This window comes from Sander lucioperca, chromosome 18, assembly GCF_008315115.2.
Source record: "Sander lucioperca isolate FBNREF2018 chromosome 18, SLUC_FBN_1.2, whole genome shotgun sequence".
Taxonomy (NCBI): domain Eukaryota; kingdom Metazoa; phylum Chordata; class Actinopteri; order Perciformes; family Percidae; genus Sander; species Sander lucioperca.
Genome location: NC_050190.1, coordinates 27,469,534 through 27,489,533, shown reverse-complemented (window position 1 = coordinate 27,489,533; position 20,000 = coordinate 27,469,534). Strand labels below are relative to the sequence as shown.

The 20,000-nt window shown below is 47.8% G+C and overlaps 1 protein-coding gene across 4 annotated transcripts in view; it reads right to left on the bottom strand.

Moving 5' to 3' along the window:
• Positions 1-20,000, bottom strand: part of arid4a (AT rich interactive domain 4A (RBP1-like)) — a 40,947-nt gene that overhangs the window by 6,374 nt on the left and 14,573 nt on the right. For 3 of the 4 annotated variants that reach the window (XM_035994402.1, XM_035994399.1, XM_035994403.1), the window contains 14 exons: positions 19,855-20,000; positions 18,850-18,922; positions 17,465-17,559; positions 17,056-17,153; positions 16,318-16,540; positions 13,891-14,198; positions 13,210-13,374; positions 11,256-11,337; positions 9,138-9,345; positions 8,000-8,062; positions 6,762-7,917; positions 4,710-5,206; positions 2,204-2,308; positions 1,308-1,454 (listed from right to left, as the gene is read on the bottom strand). The exon at positions 19,855-20,000 is cut by the window's right edge and continues 36 nt beyond it. In XM_035994402.1, coding sequence (XP_035850295.1) covers positions 1,308-1,454; positions 2,204-2,308; positions 4,710-5,206; positions 6,762-7,917; positions 8,000-8,062; positions 9,138-9,345; positions 11,256-11,337; positions 13,210-13,374; positions 13,891-14,198; positions 16,318-16,540; positions 17,056-17,153; positions 17,465-17,559; positions 18,850-18,922; positions 19,855-20,000 — 3,366 coding nt within the window. Of the gene's footprint in view, positions 1-1,307; positions 1,455-2,203; positions 2,309-4,709; positions 5,207-6,761; positions 7,918-7,999; positions 8,063-9,137; positions 9,346-11,255; positions 11,338-13,209; positions 13,375-13,887; positions 14,199-16,317; positions 16,541-17,055; positions 17,154-17,464; positions 17,560-18,849; positions 18,923-19,854 lie in introns of all 4 variants that reach the window. The other variant, XM_035994400.1, reaches the window with a different exon arrangement.

Genomic DNA, 20,000 nt, shown 5'->3' with positions numbered 1-20,000 from the left:
GGAGAGGAGAGAGGAGACAAGGAGAGGAGGGAGGAGAGGAGAGAGGAGACAAGGAGAGGAGAGGAGGAGACAAGGAGAGGAGGGAGGAGAGGAGGGAGGAGACAAGGAGAGGAGGGAAGAGAGGAGAGGAGAGGAAAACAAAACAAATTTAAATTATTATTATTTTTTTTTAACTGTTTTGGGGAAAGTAACTACATTTACATTATAACAATCTGTGTACTGAATCGTTTTTTGAAATCGAGAATTGATTTTGAATCGTGACATTTTCTGAATCGTGCACCGTCCACTGTCCATTAAAAGGCAGAAAAGCCCTAAAAAATCATCTTAAAAAAATTAAATCAAAGAGGGGCAGTTCTGTCACAGAACAAGCGTTGTTCCGTGACGTTATCCTGGCGTTGCTGTACGTGGGTGTAGGGCGTATAGCTGCAGATGACGTAGAAGACTACAGCGCTGGCTGAGTGGAGCTTAAAGGCAGCTACACACAGAGCTGATAATCGGCTGTCTGACAGTCTGGCGAGGTCGGTGACTCGAGTCTGGTCGGTGTGTTTGTGCCGTCATCTGTTGGAGGAGCCGTCAGCCTTCATTTTGGCTGACCTGACATGTTCAGTCAGAGACAGGACAGTCAGAGACAGGACAGAGACAGATCAGTCAGACACGGGGCAGTCAGACACGGGGCAGTCGGAGACGGGGCAGTCGGAGACGGGGCAGTCAGAGACAGGACAGTCAGAGACAGGCCAGAGACGGGGCAGTCAGAGACAGGACAGTCAGAGACAGGCCAGAGACGGGGCAGACGCCGACGTCTACGGGCGCTGACACACTGAGCCGATAATCGGCCGTCTGATAGTCTGACCTTTGTTGATCTCAAATGAAGACAGATTCAGCAGCTGCACGGCCTATTTCTCTCTTAAAATGTTTTCAGAAACACGTTTCGGTGAACTATTTTAGTCCAATATGAGATCATATTCTGAACGAGCCGCCATGACAGTCTGGCTGTGAATTTCTGGAGAAACCAGACCCACGTGACGCGTTCGTCCAATCAGCTGCCGGTTTTCATCTTCTGGGAAACAATCAAACTGTTAATGGAAACGATACAGAGCAGCGCCGCCTGCTGCTATGGAGACGTATTACGAGCAGAGCGTACGCTCAAGTCAGCGTCTCCTCAGTGTGTTCTGAGGCATTTTTTTAGACCTCGGGGACCCGACTGATCAGTCTGACTGACTTTACTGCCGACGGTCGGCCGTCTGGTTGGTGGGTTAGCACCTTAACAGGCAGCTCTGCAGGAAATATGAAGCAGACTGAATGTTTACCAATCTGGAAGGTCCACTTGTACGTCCTCTGAGGGGAGAAGTTGTGTTTGTCTTTACTGTGAGACGACGGAGACGACAGACAGCGAGACTTCTGGGACTTCTGAGACAGAGACAGACGAGACTGGTCCTCGCTGTCGCTGCTGTGACCTGCAGGGGGATAAAAGACATATATAGTTATTATAAAAACGTCAACTTTAAAGACTTTTTAAGACCATTCTGAATCGAATTTAGAAGTCAGAGTCCAGAACCATTGTTTCCCTGATTTCCTCATTTGCATATTTAGGACTGGTGTCTAGACTGGCTGTAATATAAGTTGCATGTTGGTCCCATTTGTAGTCGTAACACAGAGAATGATATTTGGACTACAAAAGAAAGAACTACAACTCTTAAAAACAAACTTCCTAAAGCTGCAGGAGTGTTAGAGGTAGAATTACACGGACGTAGTAAAATTAAGATCTGTTTAAAATTATGTAGGACCTATAGCACAATTTTCCCACAAACACACACACACACACACACACACACACAGAGACAGACAGACGCAGAGACAGACAGACAGACACAGAGACAGACACACACACACACACACACAGAGACAGACAGACAGACGCAGAGACAGACACACACACAGACAGACAGACAGACAGACAGACACACACAGAGACAGACAGACAGACGCAGAGACAGACACACACACAGACAGACAGACAGACAGACAGACACACACAGAGACAGACAGACACACACACAGACAGACAGACAGACACACAGACAGACAGACAGACAGACAGACAGACAGACACACACAGAGACAGACAAAGAGACAGACAGACACACACAGACACAGAGAGAGAGAGACAGAGACAGAGAACCCCCCCCCCCCCCAGTGATCTTACCTGCTCCGTTCTTCTCCACCTTCCCCGGCGTGCTGAGGCGTTTCTGGCTGCGTTTCTGTTTCTTGGCGGCGGGACTCAAGTTACACTCCGTCACTCTCTTCTGGCCTGAGGGGTCAAAGGTCACACAGGTCACTCTACAACCAACCATCCAATCAGAACCAATCAGTGGGGTCAGAAACCCAGCAGTAGGAATCGGAGCTGGGACCACACGAGTCAGCCATGCCCCACCGAGGGCAGGTCTTCAACTCCGCTCTACAGCCGTCGGCTTCCCAAACCCAATAGGGGCTTTCTGACCGGAGGGATTTTTGAAGTTCTTAGAACTAAACATTCCTACAACACTTTTTTCATCATGTTCCGACAGGAAAAATTTGGGGATTTTTAAGTTCCTCTGGCCTCAGTAGCGTACTTTTTTAGCTCCTACTTCAGAGCAGGGTCTTTTCCCTTTTCCTAGGTGTACATGATTGGTCGAACTTATAAGTCACGCCCACTGCCAACTCGGAACTTGCAGACAGAGCAACAACGGGACATTTTTAACAATTTCTATTCTATTTCTATCTTATTCATCATTAAATTCACTTCTGACAACGTTTTAGGCGAGAAATTAACTGTTTAGATTTTGAATATAGGCAGTCTTGCGGAAATTGATGCCGAATTGACAATTTGCTTCAAAGTTTTCGGAGTTCAGAAGCTCCATCAAGTGAGGCGACAGCCAGCAAGCTCCTGCCCCGGCCTCTAGCTCGTCGCTGGGCCAGTCATGCTCAGAGACCCCGCTGTGAGCTGGAGGTCTCTCAGACCGCTCCCCCTCTCTCTCTCACACACACACACCTCGCTGTGAGTTGGAGGTCTCTCAGACCGCTCGCGCTCTCTCTCACACACACCTCGCTGTGAGCTGGAGGTCTCTCAGACCTCTCTCACACACACACACACACACACCAGCAGGCAGAGGCGGGGTCTGTTCTGAGTAATAAAGCCCCGTCTGTGTTGAGCAAAACATTACGTGAATTACTACGAGAATGGACGTGCATTTAATATAGGAAAAGTGCACAAGTATTAGCATCATTTGTTGTTGTTGTATGTGACGCTAAGGTCTAGTGACGATGCTATAAAGACCGTTGCCGTGCTGGCATCCCTCCCTTACCCCTCCTACCAGTCCCTATGGCCACTTGGCCAGTGAGAATGCAAATGAAGAAAAAGATTTTGGAGGAGAGTAGTTCTTAGAACTGCTTAGAAGTGTACTTTTCCTCTAAAAAGTACAAGTACTATCCGGTCGGAAAGCACCTCATGACCGTTCCTCTGCTCCTTCACTCGTCAGCTGTTTCATGAATGAAGGTAAATCCTGCCGGTGTCTCGGAGAGAAGAGCAGACCAATATGCTTGTTTGTGCGATTACAGACTACAGACTCTGGACTACATTTAACAATTATTTATTAAAGCGCCCATATTATGCTCATTTTCAGGTAGGCCTGCACGATTAATCGTTATAAAATCGTGATCTCGATTCACCCTGTTCACGATTTCATTTTTAAATAACTTCGATTTTTTTTTTTTTTTTTTTATTTAAAAAAACTTTGACTATGACCGAGTTTTAAACATAGACGGTATAAAACAGGTTTTAGAGCTCTGCAGAGCTCTCCTTCTCTTCAGTGATCCTCTGTGTTTACAGCTCCTGGTGATGATCAATGGGCTCTAGGAGCCAAAATAATTTGTTTGGTGCTGCTGATTAGTTTAGTTCTGTCACGGTTCATGTGTGCCGTAAACATTAGACTTGGTGAGAAAAACTCGTGGCAGAGAATATCATGATATCATGATATCAATTCTAAGCTAAAAAATCGTGATTCATATTTTTCCCCAAATCGTGCAGGCCTATTTTCATAATTGTAGTATGAGGTTGTGTGTGTGTGTGTGTGTGTGTGTGTGTGTGTGTGTCTCTGTGTGTGTGTGTCTGTGTGTGTGTGTGTGTGTGTGTGTGTGTGTCTCTGTGTGTGTGTGTGTGTGTGTGTGTGTGTGTATGTGTGTGTGTGTGTGTGTGTGTATGTATATCTGTGTGTGTGTGTGTGTGTATATCTGTGTGTGTGTGTGTGTATATCTGTGTGTGTGTGTGTGTGTGTGTATATCTGTGTGTGTGTGTGTGTATATCTGTGTGTGTGTGTGTGTGTGTGTGTGTGTGTGTGTGTGTGTGTGTCTCTGTGTGTGTGTGTGTGTGTGTGTGTGTGTGTGTGTGTGTGTGTCTCTGTGTGTGTGTGTCTGTGTGTGTGTGTGTGTGTGTGTGTCTCTGTGTGTGTGTGTGTGTGTGTGTGTCTCTGTGTGTGTGTGTGTGTGTGTGTGTGTCTCTGTGTGTGTGTGTGTGTGTGTGTGTGTCTCTGTGTGTGTGTGTGTGTGTGTGTGTGTGTGTGTGTGTGTGTGTGTGTGTGTGTGTGTGTGTGTGTGTGTGTGTGTGTGTGTGTCTCTGTGTGTGTGTGTGTGTGTGTCTCTGTGTGTGTGTGTGTGTGTGTGTGTGTGTATCTCACCTCTGTCCTTGGCGTCGTGCAGTGACAGCAGCGAGGTGGAGGAAGACGATGCGCTTCCATCAAACCCAGGACTGGAGTCTCCTTCCTGCTCCGCCCTCGCCGTTCCCCTGTCCTCCTCCTCGCCAACGCTGCGGGCCGGGTGCAGCTCCTCGGGGCTGGGGACGGGCAGGAAGGGGCGCAGCTGCGTCTGGGGGGGGAGTGGGGAGACGTTGAGGAGGGGGGGCAGCAAGGGGGGGGGGGCCGGCTGAGACTCCCTCATCATCAACAGCAGCTGCTCCGGCGCCGTGCACGACTTCTCCTTCTCGTCCGGCTCGTCCAGGTCCACCTCATGGCAGACTAGCGCCTCAGGGCCCAGCTCAGGCTCCAGGTCATCAGCAGGGGAGGGGCCCGGCGGTGCTGTCGTTGGGGGGGGCGCTGCCAGCTCTGCCAGGGCCGCCACCGCCACCGGGTCCGACACGCGGTCCGCCAGGGCAGGGGGAGGCGAGCCAGCATCAGACCTGAAAAGATTCATCCATTAGGTTCTCTTCTCTTTATTTCCAGCCTTCCTCCTTTCATTATCCTACTTTCCTTCCCTCCATACATACTTACTGAAACACTTAAAGGTCCCATGTAGGCCTGCACGATTCAGGGAAAAATATGAATCACGATTTTTTAATTGATATCACGATTCTCTGCCACGAGTTTTTTCTCACCAAGTGTAATGTTTATTGCGCATGAACCACAAAAAACTAAACTAATCAGCAGCACCAAACAGATTATTTTGGCTCCTAGAGCCCATTGATCATCACCAGGAGCTGTAAACACAGAGGATCACTGAAGAGAAGGAGAGCTCTGCAGAGCTCTAAAACCTGTTTTATACCGTCTATGTTTAAAACTCACAGAAGACAGTAGTAGTGTTAGTGATGCAGTCGGCTCGTAAAATTACATGAGAATCAAAGTCATAAAAAAAAAAAAAAAAAAATTTAAAAATTAAAATTGTGAACAAGGTGAATCAAGATTGCAATTTTATAACGATTAATCATGCAGGCCTAGTCCCATGGTGTGAACATGTCACTTTATGAGTTTTTAACACTAATATGCGTTCCCCCAGCCTGCCTATGGTCCCCCAGTGGCTAGAAATGGTGATAGGTGTAAACCGAGCCCTGGGTATCCTGCTCTGCCTTTGAGAAAATGAAAGCTCAGATGGACCAATCAGGAATCTTCCCTTTATGACGTCATAAGGGGAAAGGTTACCTCCCCTTTCTCTGCTTTGCCCGCCCAGAGAATTTGACCCGCCTGTCGGTACACGATCCGTTCTGCACATGCGCAAAATGTTCGCGCATGTGCTGTTGTACGAGGATTTACGACACTGCACGATCTGTTCCACGCTTCCGGTCAACAGCCAAGCTAACGTTAGTTTAGCTAACGGCTCATTCGGCTACCCGCTAGCTGAGACAGCATGTAATAACTTTAAAAGACCCTCAAAATAAAACTTGAAAATAACCGTTGACATATATAACAAACACCTAACATATATAACAGCTGTTACGTCAGTTCTACTTTACTTGTGCTCATTTAAAATACAATCACTCAATACTTGTCTTTATTGTTATTACTGTGAAGACTTAATTTAGCTGTAGCTGCTTTTCCCATTACGTTTGAGTTAACATTATTTTAGTCTGAATCTAGCTGTCAGCTAGCGGTTAGCCGAATTAGCTGTTAGCTAAACTAACGTTAGCTTCCCGGTGGAGGCTAGCCATAGGCTAGCGTGGAACAGATCGTGCAGGTCGTATCCTCGGTAAAACAGTATTATCTTGCGCATGTGCAGAACGGATCGTGCAGGCAGAACGGGTCGTGTACCGACACCGCCCACGAGAGAGAGAGACATCATGGCTTTCAAACAAGCGAAGTGGCAGTTGGTCAAGACCACCCCCCCCCCACCCCCCCCTCCTCCTCCTCCTCCTCCTCCTCAACAGCATTTAAAGCCGTCTGGTTGGTGTGTCAGCGGCTTTAGAGACCAAACATTTAATCCTTCTTTCAGAAAACAAGCCAATAAGTAAGTCACAGCCTTACCCAGCATGCATCTCTGTCTCCTTGGGGGCTCCACCTGTCAGCCGCTCCTCTGCCGCCTCCCTGGGCTTCTCCTCGGCGAGGCGGGGCCCGTCTTCGGCCTTCGCCCCTCCCTCGCCCCTCCTCTCTCGGAGAGGCGACGCCAGAGTTTTGGGCGACGCTGCGGCTGTTTCCTCCTGCTTCCTGTCGGGGCGGAGCTTCTTGTCCGGCGTCCGCTGCTCCGCTGCTTTACGTTTCAGCGAGGCGCCATGCCTCTGCTCAGGCTCCGCCTCCTCCTCCTCCTCGGAGGCGGAGTCTGTGTCCGAGCCGGCGGCCGCGGGGGCCAGAGGCTCGGGGGGGAGGCGCTGCGTGGGGAGGCAGTGGAGGACGACCATGGGCTCGTCCTGTCTCTTCAGGACGCTACGCGGCGGAGACGCCACGCTGGCGGGGCTGGAGGGGGCGGGGCTGCAGAGGGGGATTCTAGGAGGAGTCTCGGAGTCCATCCCCCGCAGGATGGCCCTGCGACCTTTGAGCCTGGGGGAGGACAGCGGCGTGGACTGGCTGTCCTCGTTCTCTGCGGCAGGGCGCGGTGGCGAGGACAGCCGCTTCTCAGGGGACGTCTTTTTGGCGGGCGGCGGGGGCAGCGGCGGGGGCAGTGCCGTCCGGAAGGGGGACGCCACGGCGAGCGCTTCCTGTCCCGGAGAAGTCTTGTTCGCCTCGGGGACGCTCGGCGTTTTCACAACTCGCTCTGGCGCCGTAGACGTTTTGGTCTCCTTGTCAAGGTGAACGAGCAGCAGGGCGGCTTCCACCACAGGCTCCGCCCCCTGCTCTGCCTCCACCTCCTCTGACTGGCTCAGGGGTTTGTCAGGTTTCTCCAGAGGCATGCTGGGACGCGGTGATGTCGCGGCGACAGGCAACGTAGAGACAGTGTCGCGGTCGTTAGCGCTGTCGTCGTTAACAGCTGTTAGGACATCAACCACCTCACTCGGCTCCTCCTCTTCCTCCTTCACCAACATCTCTTCCACCTTCTCCTCTTCTTCCTCCTTTACCTCCTCTTCCTCCTTCACCTCCTCCTCCTCCTCCTGGCAGGGCGGGGCTTCACTCCTCCCTTGCCACGGCAACGGCTTCTTCTCAGGCGTGTCTCCTGAGTCGCTGTCCTCTGACGAGTTCCCAGAATCCTCTGCGGGGAGAAAGAGCAGTGGGTTGGTTAGTTATGTCTCTTTAAAAATGCAGCGATGACAGGAAACAGGAAGTGTTCTCACCATTGGACGCTCTGTCCGAGTCGTACATGCCCGACGTTCTCCTGGTTCTCCTGCGAGGCGTGTCTGCACAGAGGACCACACGTCAAATATCACATTTATGATCTGAAATAAAGTACACTTAAAGGTCTTAACACAGTATTCATTTTAAACACTACGCTATTTATTTAATCCAACACACACACACACACACAGAGACACACACACACACACACACACACACACACACACAGAGCCAGAGACACACACACACACAGAGACACACACACACACACACAGAGCCAGAGACACACACACAGAGCCAGAGACACACACACACACACACAGAGCCAGAGACACACACACACACACACAGAGACACACACACACACACACACACACACACACACACACACACACACACAGACACACACAGAGCCACACACACACACAGAGACACACACACACACAGAGCGAGACACACACACACAGAGCGAGACACACACACACACAGCGAGACACACACACACAGCGAGACACACACACACACAGACAGAGACACACACACACACAGACAGAGACACACACACACAGACAGAGACACACACACACAGCGAGACACACACACACAGACACACACACACAGCGAGACACACACACACAGCGAGACACACACACACAGCGAGACACACACACACAGCGAGACACACACACACAGCGAGACACACACAGACAGAGACACACACAGACAGAGACACACACAGACAGAGACACACACAGACAGAGACACACACAGACAGAGACACACACAGACACACACAATACTTTAAACTCTGCAGGTATCCTGAGGGACAGTTTGAGCGATACAGATTGTCCGCTGAGGGAAAAGGTTAAAACGTGAACAGAGCGATCTGTCCAGTCTCTAAACTCTCCCTCCCTCTGAAGAGAAGCTCTTACAGTTCTGGCACACGGTCCAGGAAGCTTTTTATAGCACAAGTCAACCTGTAACTGTCAACATAAACATGATATAAGCATAAACTGTCCGGTCTAGCCTGGTTAAAAGAGCGCCACATGCGTGACGTTGAAAACAATCTCTTATAAACTAAGGTTTCAGAAACCACCTCAGAGGACTGTGCAGGTCTGAGCGTGCTCGCCGTCTTACTGTCTCCGTTGGCCATGCTGGACGGCATCTCCATCCGGCTGCTGCGCCCGTTGGAGCGTCCCTCGGAGCTGGGCGTTTTAGAGATGCTGCGTCCCGCCGAGCCCGTGGGCGGCGTCCTGATCTGAGGACGGCCTCGCTTCGCTCCCGGAGGCTTCGACGGCGGCTTCTCTTCGTCTCTGTCTCGCTCTCTCTCCGGCTCGTCTTTGTTCTGTGGAGGAGACAGACGGCGTCAAACTCTGACCACGACGACAACAACGCTATGGTCTGGCCCAAAACATCGGCCAGATGAACCCACAGAGTTTTATAAGATACTTATGGAGCACATTACACACACACACACACACACACACACACACACACACACACGAGGAAGAGGAGTGTGTCTGCTCCTTTTTTGCGTACTCAGAACAGCAGTCGGTATATAACTGTCTCTGACAGTTGACAGTATAAGAGTAATTATATTGATTTCGTTAACTTGACAGCACTTAAATGTGTATTCTTAAAGGACCACGCCGACTTATTGGGACTTTGTCTTATTCACCCTAACCCCCAGAGTTAGACAAGTCCATACATACCCTTCTCATCTCTGTGTGTGCTGTAACGCTGTCTGACGGTTCCACTGGTAGCTTAGCCTAGCACAGAACCTGGAGGTAACTGGTTCCATCTAGCCTAGCTTAGCACAGATCCTGGAGGTAACTGGCTCCATCTAGCCTAGCTTAGCACAGTTCCTGGAGGTAACTGGCTCCATCTAGCCTAGCTTAGCACAGTTCCTGGAGGTAACTGGCTCCATCTAGCCTAGCTTAGCACAGATCCTGGAGGTAACTGGCTCCATCTAGTCTACTGCTCCCAATAAGTGACAAAATAACGCCAACATGTTCCTGTTTCCATGTTGTGATTTGTAGAGTCACAGCGTGTACAAAAAACAAGGTCACATGACACACAGCCATCTTCTAACGTAAACATACTGGGAACTATATTCTCAGAAGGAGAAGCTCTGCTACTTCTGCTACTTGGGCAGAGTGATTTGCTTTGCAGCAAGCCTTTCTAAGAATATAGTTCCCAGTATGTTTACGTTAGAAGATGGCTGTGTGTCATGTGACCTTGTTATGTGTACACGCTGTGACTCTACAAATCACAACATGGAAACAGGAACATGTTGGCGTTATTTTGTCACTTATTGGGAGCAGTAGGCTAGATGGAACCAGTTACCTCCAGGATCTGTGCTAAGCTAGGCTAGATGGAACCAGTTACCTCCAGGATCTGTGCTAAGCTAGGCTAGATGGAACCAGTTACCTCCAGGATCTGTGCTAAGCTAGGCTAGATGGAACCAGTTACCTCCAGGATCTGTGCTAGGCTAAGCTACCGGTGGAACCTTCAGACAGAGTTACAACACGCACGGAGATGAGAAGGGTATGTATGGACTTGTCTCACTCTGGGGGTTAGGGTGAATAAGACAAAGTCCCAATAAGTCGGCGTGGTCCTTTAACAAGTTCAAGAATGATGCTCGTGCATTTCCTGTATTTCACCTTTATGAGGTAAAACAAATGGCTGGTAAAAAGCCTGTGTAGCAGGTGGCCAAAAAAGGTAACTTCAGTCCCTGTTTAAGAGCCCTGAATCATGGACACAATTTGTAAAAAGTCTGATGACGACAAGCAAACAACTTAGAATGTTGGTTCTATGAGTGTTCTGAGAATCTGTTGCACACTAATTTTATTGCTCGAATTCAAATATTTAAACTCTCATGAATGACTCAAATTTGCGTTGTTGCATTGACTTTGTACGTCATCAACCCGAGACATGTTTGGTTGAGTTTTACGTTGTCTCTGTCCAGTTGAAAATGTTAAAACATCGCCCTTTGTTTGGAAAGATGGCCAGTTGTAAAACGATCAGGCAGCAGCAAAAAAAAACTACTTTTGAAACCCTTTTTTCTGGATTTGACTATGCAGGACAATCTCAACGCTGATTGGCTTTCGTGACACAGCGTCACGCAGATTGTAACGCAAATGTGCGTCGTTGCATCGACTTTGTAAGTTCTTAAACCAAGACAGTTCTGTTGTTTCTGTGGAGTTATAAAACGTCAACGTATCGGCCTACAGCCAACAGGAAACAACCTCTTACCTTCACCTTCTTCCTGCGTCTCGTCTTGGTTCCTTTCTCCGGGGGCCAGATGATCCGGTCGGCCTTCACCCACTCATCGTACCTGTGGATCAGACACACACACACACACACACACACACACACACACACACACACACACAAGATGATGAGAGCAACATGGTGAGGACCGACTCCGTCTCTAAGCGCTGAGCAATTTTATCGATTCTGCGATATAAATCGATATTTTTTTCCCAAGAAAGTATCGATTTTTAAGCCGCGAGTATCGATACATAAGTCCCATTCAAATCCCCCGTGTTTACCCCCGTTCGCGTTGCAGGAAGAGCGATTTGGTCAGCCAGCCGCTAGTATCGCTGTAGAGCAAGTTACCGTACTAACTTTACACAGACGCCGACGTCTACGGGCGCAGACCGCTGACACAGAGAGCTGATAATCGGCCGTCTGACCGTCTGGCGAGGTCGGTGACTCGAGTCTGTCTGTCTGTCCGTCGTCTGTTGGAGGAGCCGTCGGCCTTCATTTTGGCTGACCTGACATGTTCAGTCAGAGACAGGACAGTCAGAGACAGGACAGTCGGGACTCACCAGGAGATGATGAGCGTGACTAGAGTCTCTCAAAATCTGAGTAACATCTTTTAAACTGACCTTTGTTGATCTGAAATGAAGACAGATTCAGCAGCTGCACGGCCTATTTCTCTCTTCAAATGTTTTCAGAAACACGTTTCGGTGAACTATTTTAGTCCAATATGAGATCGTATTCTGAACGAGACGCCATGACAGTCTGGCTGTGAATTTCTGGAGAAACCAGACCCACGTGACACGTTCGTCCAATCAGCTGCCAGTTTTCATCTTCTGGGAAACAATCAGACTGTTAATGGACACAATACAGAGCAGCGCCGCCTGCTGCTATGGAGACGTATTACGTTTTGCGCACGTGCAGAGCGTACGCTCAAGTCGGCGTTTCTTGGGTGAGTTCTGAGGAGAAGCCATGGTACTATGTCTACTGACCTGGTGACTAGACTGACTACCTCATATGTTCAGTGTCAAGCTAAAAAAGCTGTCTTAGAAACTGTTCAGAACAGGCCACTTGCTGCACTTTTTAACTCTCCATTATTAATACTGCACTTTATTTACTTTTCGAAGGCTTGTAAGCTTTCAATAAATGGAACTCATTTTCTCAACACATCTTTGATTCATGTTGTCCAGCGTCTGCGAGCTGTAGCCTCTCTGTCCAGTCAGAGACAGATATTATGTCATTGATGGTTTTAGTTTTCAGTTCAGTTAATTAAATCCAAGTAAATGGAACATTCACAAGATGTCACCAAAGTCTCTGTCCCCTTTAAATCTTTCAGAAAATGATAATAGTAAGTGTATCGAATTATATCGAATCGATTCGATATAATTCGATACACTTACTATTATCATTTTCAACGATACGTTGGCTGAATATCGTGATATATATCGTATCGTGAGATTAGTGTATCGCTACAGCCCTACGCTGAGCGTAGGTGAGGACCTGAGGTCTCTAAGCGCTGAGCGTAGGTGAGGACCTGAGGTCTCTAAGCGCTGAGCGTAGGTGAGGACCTGAGGTCTCTAAGCGCTGAGCGTAGGTGAGGACCTGAGGTCTCTAAGCGCTGAGCGTAGGTGAGGACCTGAGGTCTCTAAGCGCTGAGCGTAGGTGAGGACCTGAGGTCTCTAAGCGCTGAGCGTAGGTGAGGACCTGAGGTCTCTAAGCGCTGAGCGTAGGTGAGGACCTGAGGTCTCTAAGCGCTGAGCGTAGGTGAGGACCTGAGGTCTCTAAGCGCTGAGCGTAGGTGAGGACCTGAGGTCTCTAAGCGCTGAGCGTAGGTGAGGACCTGAGGTCTCTAAGCGCTGAGCGTAGGTGAGGACCTGAGGTCTCTAAGCGCTGAGCGTAGGTGAGGACCTGAGGTCTCTAAGCGCTGAGCGTAGGGAGAACTGACCTGACGTTCCAGCCGTAGTAGTGAACCAGGTAGAACTGCTCTCCGTTGTCCACGTCTGTCTTCTTGATGTGAGCCTCGTAGATCTTCTGAGTCTTTCCTTTGCCGTACTTCACCCGGACCTTCGTCCCCATCACAGAGTCCCCGTCCTCCTCTTCCTCGCTGCCGACACACAAACACAGACACAGGTTAACGTCTCGCAGAGTCCACTCTCTAATGGCACCTTCACGCCGGGGTTGTCTTCCCGTTGACCTGCAACTTTGGGTTTTTCTGGGTCGAAATTTCAACATTTTGTTGTTCTTTTTCTACACTTTTCTCAATGTTTTTGTCCATTTTTTTTGTCACTTTTTTAACAAGTTTTTTTTTTTCTTCACTTTTTTCCAATTTTTTTAACAATTTTTTGAACAATTTTTTGTCACCTTTGGTGATGTTTTTGGTGGGTTTTTTTGGTCACTTTTTCTGATTTTTTTGGTCAGCGTTTTTTTTTCTATTTTTCTTGCATTTTTGTAGCTTTTTCCAACGTCCTTTTGTCATAGTTCTGATATAGAAAGTTTTTGTAAACAGCAGGATTAATACGCCAGTCACACTGGCTTTACTGCCGACGGCGTAACGGCCTTTAAAAAGCAACCAAAACATCACGTTTCATCCACCACTGAGCAGAAATCTGACTTTCAGTCTCACCCTTCTCCTCTCCTCCTCTCCCTCTCTTCCTCCTCCTCTTCATCTTCATCATCGTCCTCCTCATCCTCCTCGTCTTCCTCCTCCTCTTCCTCGGAGCCTTTCTCAGAGTCGTCCATTCTTCTGTTGCTGCGTCTCCTCCCCTCCCTCTGCTCCTCCCTCTGCTCCTCCGTCTGCTCCTCCGTCTGCTCCTCGCTGTCTCCTCCTCCTCCTCCTCCTCCTCCTCCTCCTCCTCCTCCTCCTCCCCCCTTCTCCGGTCTGCAGGGAGACTCTCGCTCCGCCTTCACCTGACTCCCCACACACCTCCTCCGTCCCTACGACACACAAACAACATGCTGTTAAACTCACACCAATAGGGCTGGATCTGGCCTTCCCTTCTGTACACACACACACACACACACACACACACACACACACACACACACAAACATACAGAGACACACACACACACAAACATACAGAGACACACACACACAGAGACACACACACACACACACACACACGTAAGACTTTTAAGATCTTTTTAAGAACATTATGAATAAAATTTAAGAACTTTATCACGACATCAAGAACAAAATCAGAAGTCAGAGTCCAGAACCATTGTTTCCCTGATTTCCTCATTTGCATATTTAGGACTGGTGTCTAGACTGGCTGTAATATAAGTTGCATGTTGGTCTCATTCATAGTCGTAACACAGAGAATTATATTTGGACTACAAAAGAAAGAACTACAACTCCACAGAATTAAAAACAAACTTCCTAAAGCCGCCGGAACATTTCAAAGAGCATTAGAGGCGTTGCATGAATGTAGGAAAATTAAGAGCGGTTTAAAAATTATGTAAGACCTAAAACTCAATACCTCAGCGAATTTAAGACTTTTTAAGGCCTAAAATTTAGACTTTTTTTTGTAAGTGTTGTATGTTTGTGTGTCTGAGTGTCTGATGGAACAACAATCTGTGAAACTGGTCCAGTATTAAACCAGCTTGGTTAGCTGTAATGTAAGTTAATAGGGCAATTGTCCAGCTTGTATTTCCTTCACAAAAGTTCTGTTGTTGCCGCTGACAGACTCAGATTATTATTCTGTGTGTGACAACATTATGAAAGGATTTCTAAGGAGGTCGACCTTTCTGTTAAAGAGTAAGATCCTTTTATCAAACATAAAAACATCCGTGAAATTGCGTTCGCTAAACGCACCAGACTCCATGTAAATAAACCGTAATTTAAGCATCGTAAAACACACTTCATTAAAAGTCGACAGAAACAAACTAAAACTGTGAAAATTCGCCTTGGTTCGTCTTTTCACTTTTCCAACCATCACAACTCTAGTTTTGGTTGAAATAAACACATAGTTTACCGATTTACATGTGATAATATGCTGGCTCTATACATGCTAAAAGTACTACTTTTGTAAATGGAGTCTGGTGGGTTAAAGCTCAAAGAGGTTTAAAAGGTCTATCTCTGAAGGGATCCTTAATGTTGTCAGACACTTAGAATAATAATCTGAGTCTGTCAGCGTCAAAAACAGCACTGTTGTGAAGGTAAATACAAGCTGCAGCAATCTCTCTTAATACTGGACCAATGTCAAAGACTGTTGTTCCCATCAGTCACTGAGACACAAACACATAGGAACATAAGACCCCGCGGAAACTGTGGATTCAACTTTAGGAGAAAAGCAACCCGACGTCACCCTGCAGTGTACAATCATGTAACGTTAACCGGCTATCAGACTTGTCTGTCCATATCGCGGCGAGCGAGTCCCGTTACGCATGGTAACATAACCCGATTTGTACAGGTCCTATCCCCTGACCAATCGGCTATCCTAACCTTAACCACTCGAGGTCAATGCCTAACCCCAACCAATCAGGCTGCTATTGAAGGGCGGGTCTTGGCGTGGCCATAGCAGGATTTGTAATTTTGAGTCCCGTAACGTTACAGTAACAGGAAACATCTCTGCCTTTATCGCTACTACTTCATCTCTTTTCTTTCCCTCTTTTTCCGTGGATTCAGGGAAGGTTCACTGAGAGGCAGCCTCTCTCTTGCAGGAACGCCCAGATCACATTCACACAGTTCCACATTCATACTGGAAGCTGCCCAGTACTACCACAGTCTGATCTGCTGCCACTGAGCAGCTCCACTGGAGCAGCTGGAGGTTAAGGGCCTTGCTCAAGGGCACCTCAGTGGTGGTAATGAGGGAAGGACAAGCACTGCTCTTTCACTTTGACCCACCCAGATTTTATCCTGTTGGTCTGGGGATTGAACCGATGACCTACCGGTCCACAAGCTCTCTTCTCTAACTAAACTGTATTCGGTACAACCTTAGATACCAGTGGAATTATCAAACGATTACAAATTCAAAGTTCTTACAACACAAAAACATTAACGGTGTCAGTTTGTTCTTAAACTGAGTGGATTAAAGTTTAAAGTGTGTTCTCACCCTGGGGGACGAGTGTCTCTCCTTCACCTCCTCCTTCTCGCTCTCGCTCTCTGACTCCACCTTCTCCCGCTTGTCATCGACAGGCTCCGCCCTCGCCGGCAGCGTGGAGGGCTTCTCCTGCTTCTGATTGGCTGGCGCGTTGGGAGAGCGCGGGTTGTTGTGATGGATGGTCCTGAAGGTGATGCAGGCGGAGCGGCAGTACTCCTCGAAACCGTACAGGTACCTGAAGACACAAAGGACAGCGTCAACCGTCGGCGTAAAAGGGTGTGTGTGTGTGTGTGTGTGTGTGTGTGTGTCTCTGCGTGTGTGTCTGTGTGCGTGTGTCTCTGTGTGCGTGTGCGTGTGCGTGTGCGTGTGTGTGTGTGTGTGTGTGTGTGTGGATTAACATGGAATTTGGAAAATGGAAACATGGAAGAGCAATTTTTGAAGAGGACACAAATAATACAACTTAAATTGTACGTGTGTAGGATCTGTGTACATAGAGGAAAGGCCTTCAGGACATGAACACCTGTTTCCTGGTGAAAGTCTTGTGTTTTCTCCTTAACTTCTTCTGGGAGACATTTGTATTGCTTTATACTTCCACAATAATTTTAGGTATATATCATATTATTTACGATGCACAGCATGTGTATATTTTTTTTTGGGGGGGGGACACCCTCAGATGAGCCGACCCCCCCCCCCCCTGAGATTTCTGCCTACGGTGTCAAACACTGATGGGAAACCGGTGTGTTCACGTACTTCTTATAGGCCGTCTTGACATTGTAGGACGCAGCCGAGTTCAGGACGGGGATCCCCAGATCCATGTAGACCTGCTTCCACACGGTCCCAGACTCAATCTGAAACACAACAACAGATGATCATTAGGCTCTAGAGAGACAGACAGACAGAGAGAGACAGACAGACAGACAGACAGACAGAGAGACAGACAGAGACACAGAGAGAGAGAGACAGAGACAGACAGAGTGAGACAGACAGAGAGAGACAGACAGAGAGAGAGAGAGACAGACCGACAGAGAGAGACAGACAGACAGAGAGAGAGACAGAGACAGACAGAGAGAGAGATAGACAGAGTGAGAGATAGACAGAGAGAGAGAGAGACAGACAGACAGAGAGACAGACCGACACAGAGAGACAGACAGACCCTCACCTTGTGGCAGCCTCCTAGGAGATACACGAGTCTGAAGAGCTTGAAGAGGTTCAGGTCTTTGTAACCCAACACTGGAGGCTTGTTGATGGGAGTCCCTGATGGACAGACAGACAGACAGACAGACAGAGAGACAGAGAGACATGACGTTAGAACCAACCATCATCGGCTACTTCCTGTTTAGCACTCTGCTACCTTGCACTGTGATTAAACGATTTAACCGTGCGGCTCTTCTAGACTTTCCAAATGTTATCAGATCAAAGGAGTGATTTTGTGGGGGGGTTGTGACCAGGGCTTGACGTTAGCACCCACCTACCAGCCACATGCGGTAAAATCTGGCAGTGGCAGGTACCACAGTCAGTTTCTTACTATCCATTGGCGGGCAGCATATAGGCCTATATAACCGAGGGCGGGGCCAGAGTGGCTGGTGAGCAGAACAGTTAATGTCAAGCCCTGGTTGGGATGTTTTAAAAAGAAATGTCTCCACTAGGGCTGTGTATTGGCAAGAATCTGGCCATACGCTACGTATCACGATACATGGGTCACGATTCAAAATACTGTAATATATTTTGATACTGTGCGTAAGGCGATATATTGGGATTTTTTTTAAGTAGAATTTTAGAAAAAATAATATTTTAAAAAACACATGATGTTCATAATAGTCAAAGAAGTTTACTTTAGGTAAACAATTCAGTACACAGAAAATCAAACTGCCAGTTTGTGGTTCTCAGGTTCTTAGTGAGCTAATGTTTATATGCTGAAGTAGACAAAGTTCAGCCATAGTTACGTTGTTAGCTTCTAGCAACAAGTCAGGCACTGCTAGGCACTGCTAGGCACTGCTAGGCACTGCTAGGCACTGCTAGGCACTGCTAGGCACTACTAGGCACTGCTAGGCACTACTAGGCACTGCTAGGCACTGCTAGGCACTGCTAGGCGAGGTCACTAGTGGTGTGTCTCAGCATGGCCATCTAGCAGTAGGGGGTTTAAACACAACATAAACGTGAACCACTGTCTTAGATGAATATATTTTTGCATGTAAACTTAAAAATAAAAAAAATAAAAAAAATATATATAAATAATCGATATTGAGTTTTTGAAAATCAATACAGTATTGCTAAATAAAATATTGCGATACTCAAGTGTATTGATTTTTTCTTACAGCCCTAGTCTCCACTGATTTCCAGACATCTCTTTCTCTAGGTAAGTCTGAGGGGGAACGTGTATTTGGGCCAGAGGGAAATCACGTGATGGGACGGGAGTTCCACTATTTCTTTGGACACTAAGTTCAATTTGCTTCAAAGCTCGGTGAACTTCCTGGGGGACTGACTCCCCTTTCTTGCTACAAAAGGTTACGGTTATGTCATTAGTTTGCAGACAGACGGTCTCACCTCTGTCCTCCATGAACTTGTAGAGCTGCTGCAGGAAGTGATCTCTCTCCTCTGGATCCTGCTCCTCCTCCGGCTGGACAGACAGACAGACAGACAGGTAAGCTTCTGACCCGCATCTACAGACAGGGTCCGAGATTAACACTCGCCAAGCACCAAACGTAGATAACATTTTCCGGTTTTGTGAGTAAATCTAAGAGGGATATCTGCCACATGGCAGCTGAATGTTAGTACCAAAATAGTTGTTTTTTAGTCTTCATTTTGGTGAAGCTGCAGCTACTTTCTTCTGTTCCTCTGCTGTCTGCACGTCAGACCTTCACACACACACGCACAGATACACTGACGCATGCATGCGCGCGCACACGCACACACACACACACACACACACACACACAGAACGCCAGCCACCACCAGGTCACTTGTCTTTCCATGAGGTTTAGCTCAGGCTACCTGGGACAGTAGTCAGCCAGCCTTCTAATAGAACGCATGATGACATGAGGATGAACCAGCACGACTACAACAGCTCCAATCACAACGGTTTGGGATGTACACTACCGGTCAGAAGTTTGGGCTCACTTACAAATGTCCGTTCTACTCCATTATAGACAGAATACCAGCTGATCTGAGTGGGTGGCTGATTGCCCATTATCAGCAACCATTCATCCAATGTTCCAAAGGCCCATTCTGGTTACTAATCTGATATCATTTTAAAAGGCTCACTGAGAAAACATTGGAGAACCCTTTTGCAATTATGTAAGCACATAATGTAATCTGAAAACTGCTGCCTGGTTAAAAACACAATGCAACTGATCTCAGCTGGTATTCTGTCTATAATGGAGTAGAATGGACATGTCTAAGTGACCCCAAACTTTTGACCGATAGTGTATGTTACAAAAACAAAGGGCTGCTAAAAAAGATGCTTGGCCGCTGGATTTCTTCATCTACTCGGCCGGAGAGTCAGACAGTTCATTTCAGACACTTTCTACAGACAGGCGGGTAAGTTCTCACCTCGTCCTTTATGTGTTTCTTCTTTTTCTTCTCGTCTTCATCTTCCTCATCTTCATCGCTCTCCTTCTCCTCTTCGTCGTCCTCTTCGTCGCTGGAGGACGAGTCCAGGATCTGACTCATGTCCATCTTCCACAGATCTGGGATCT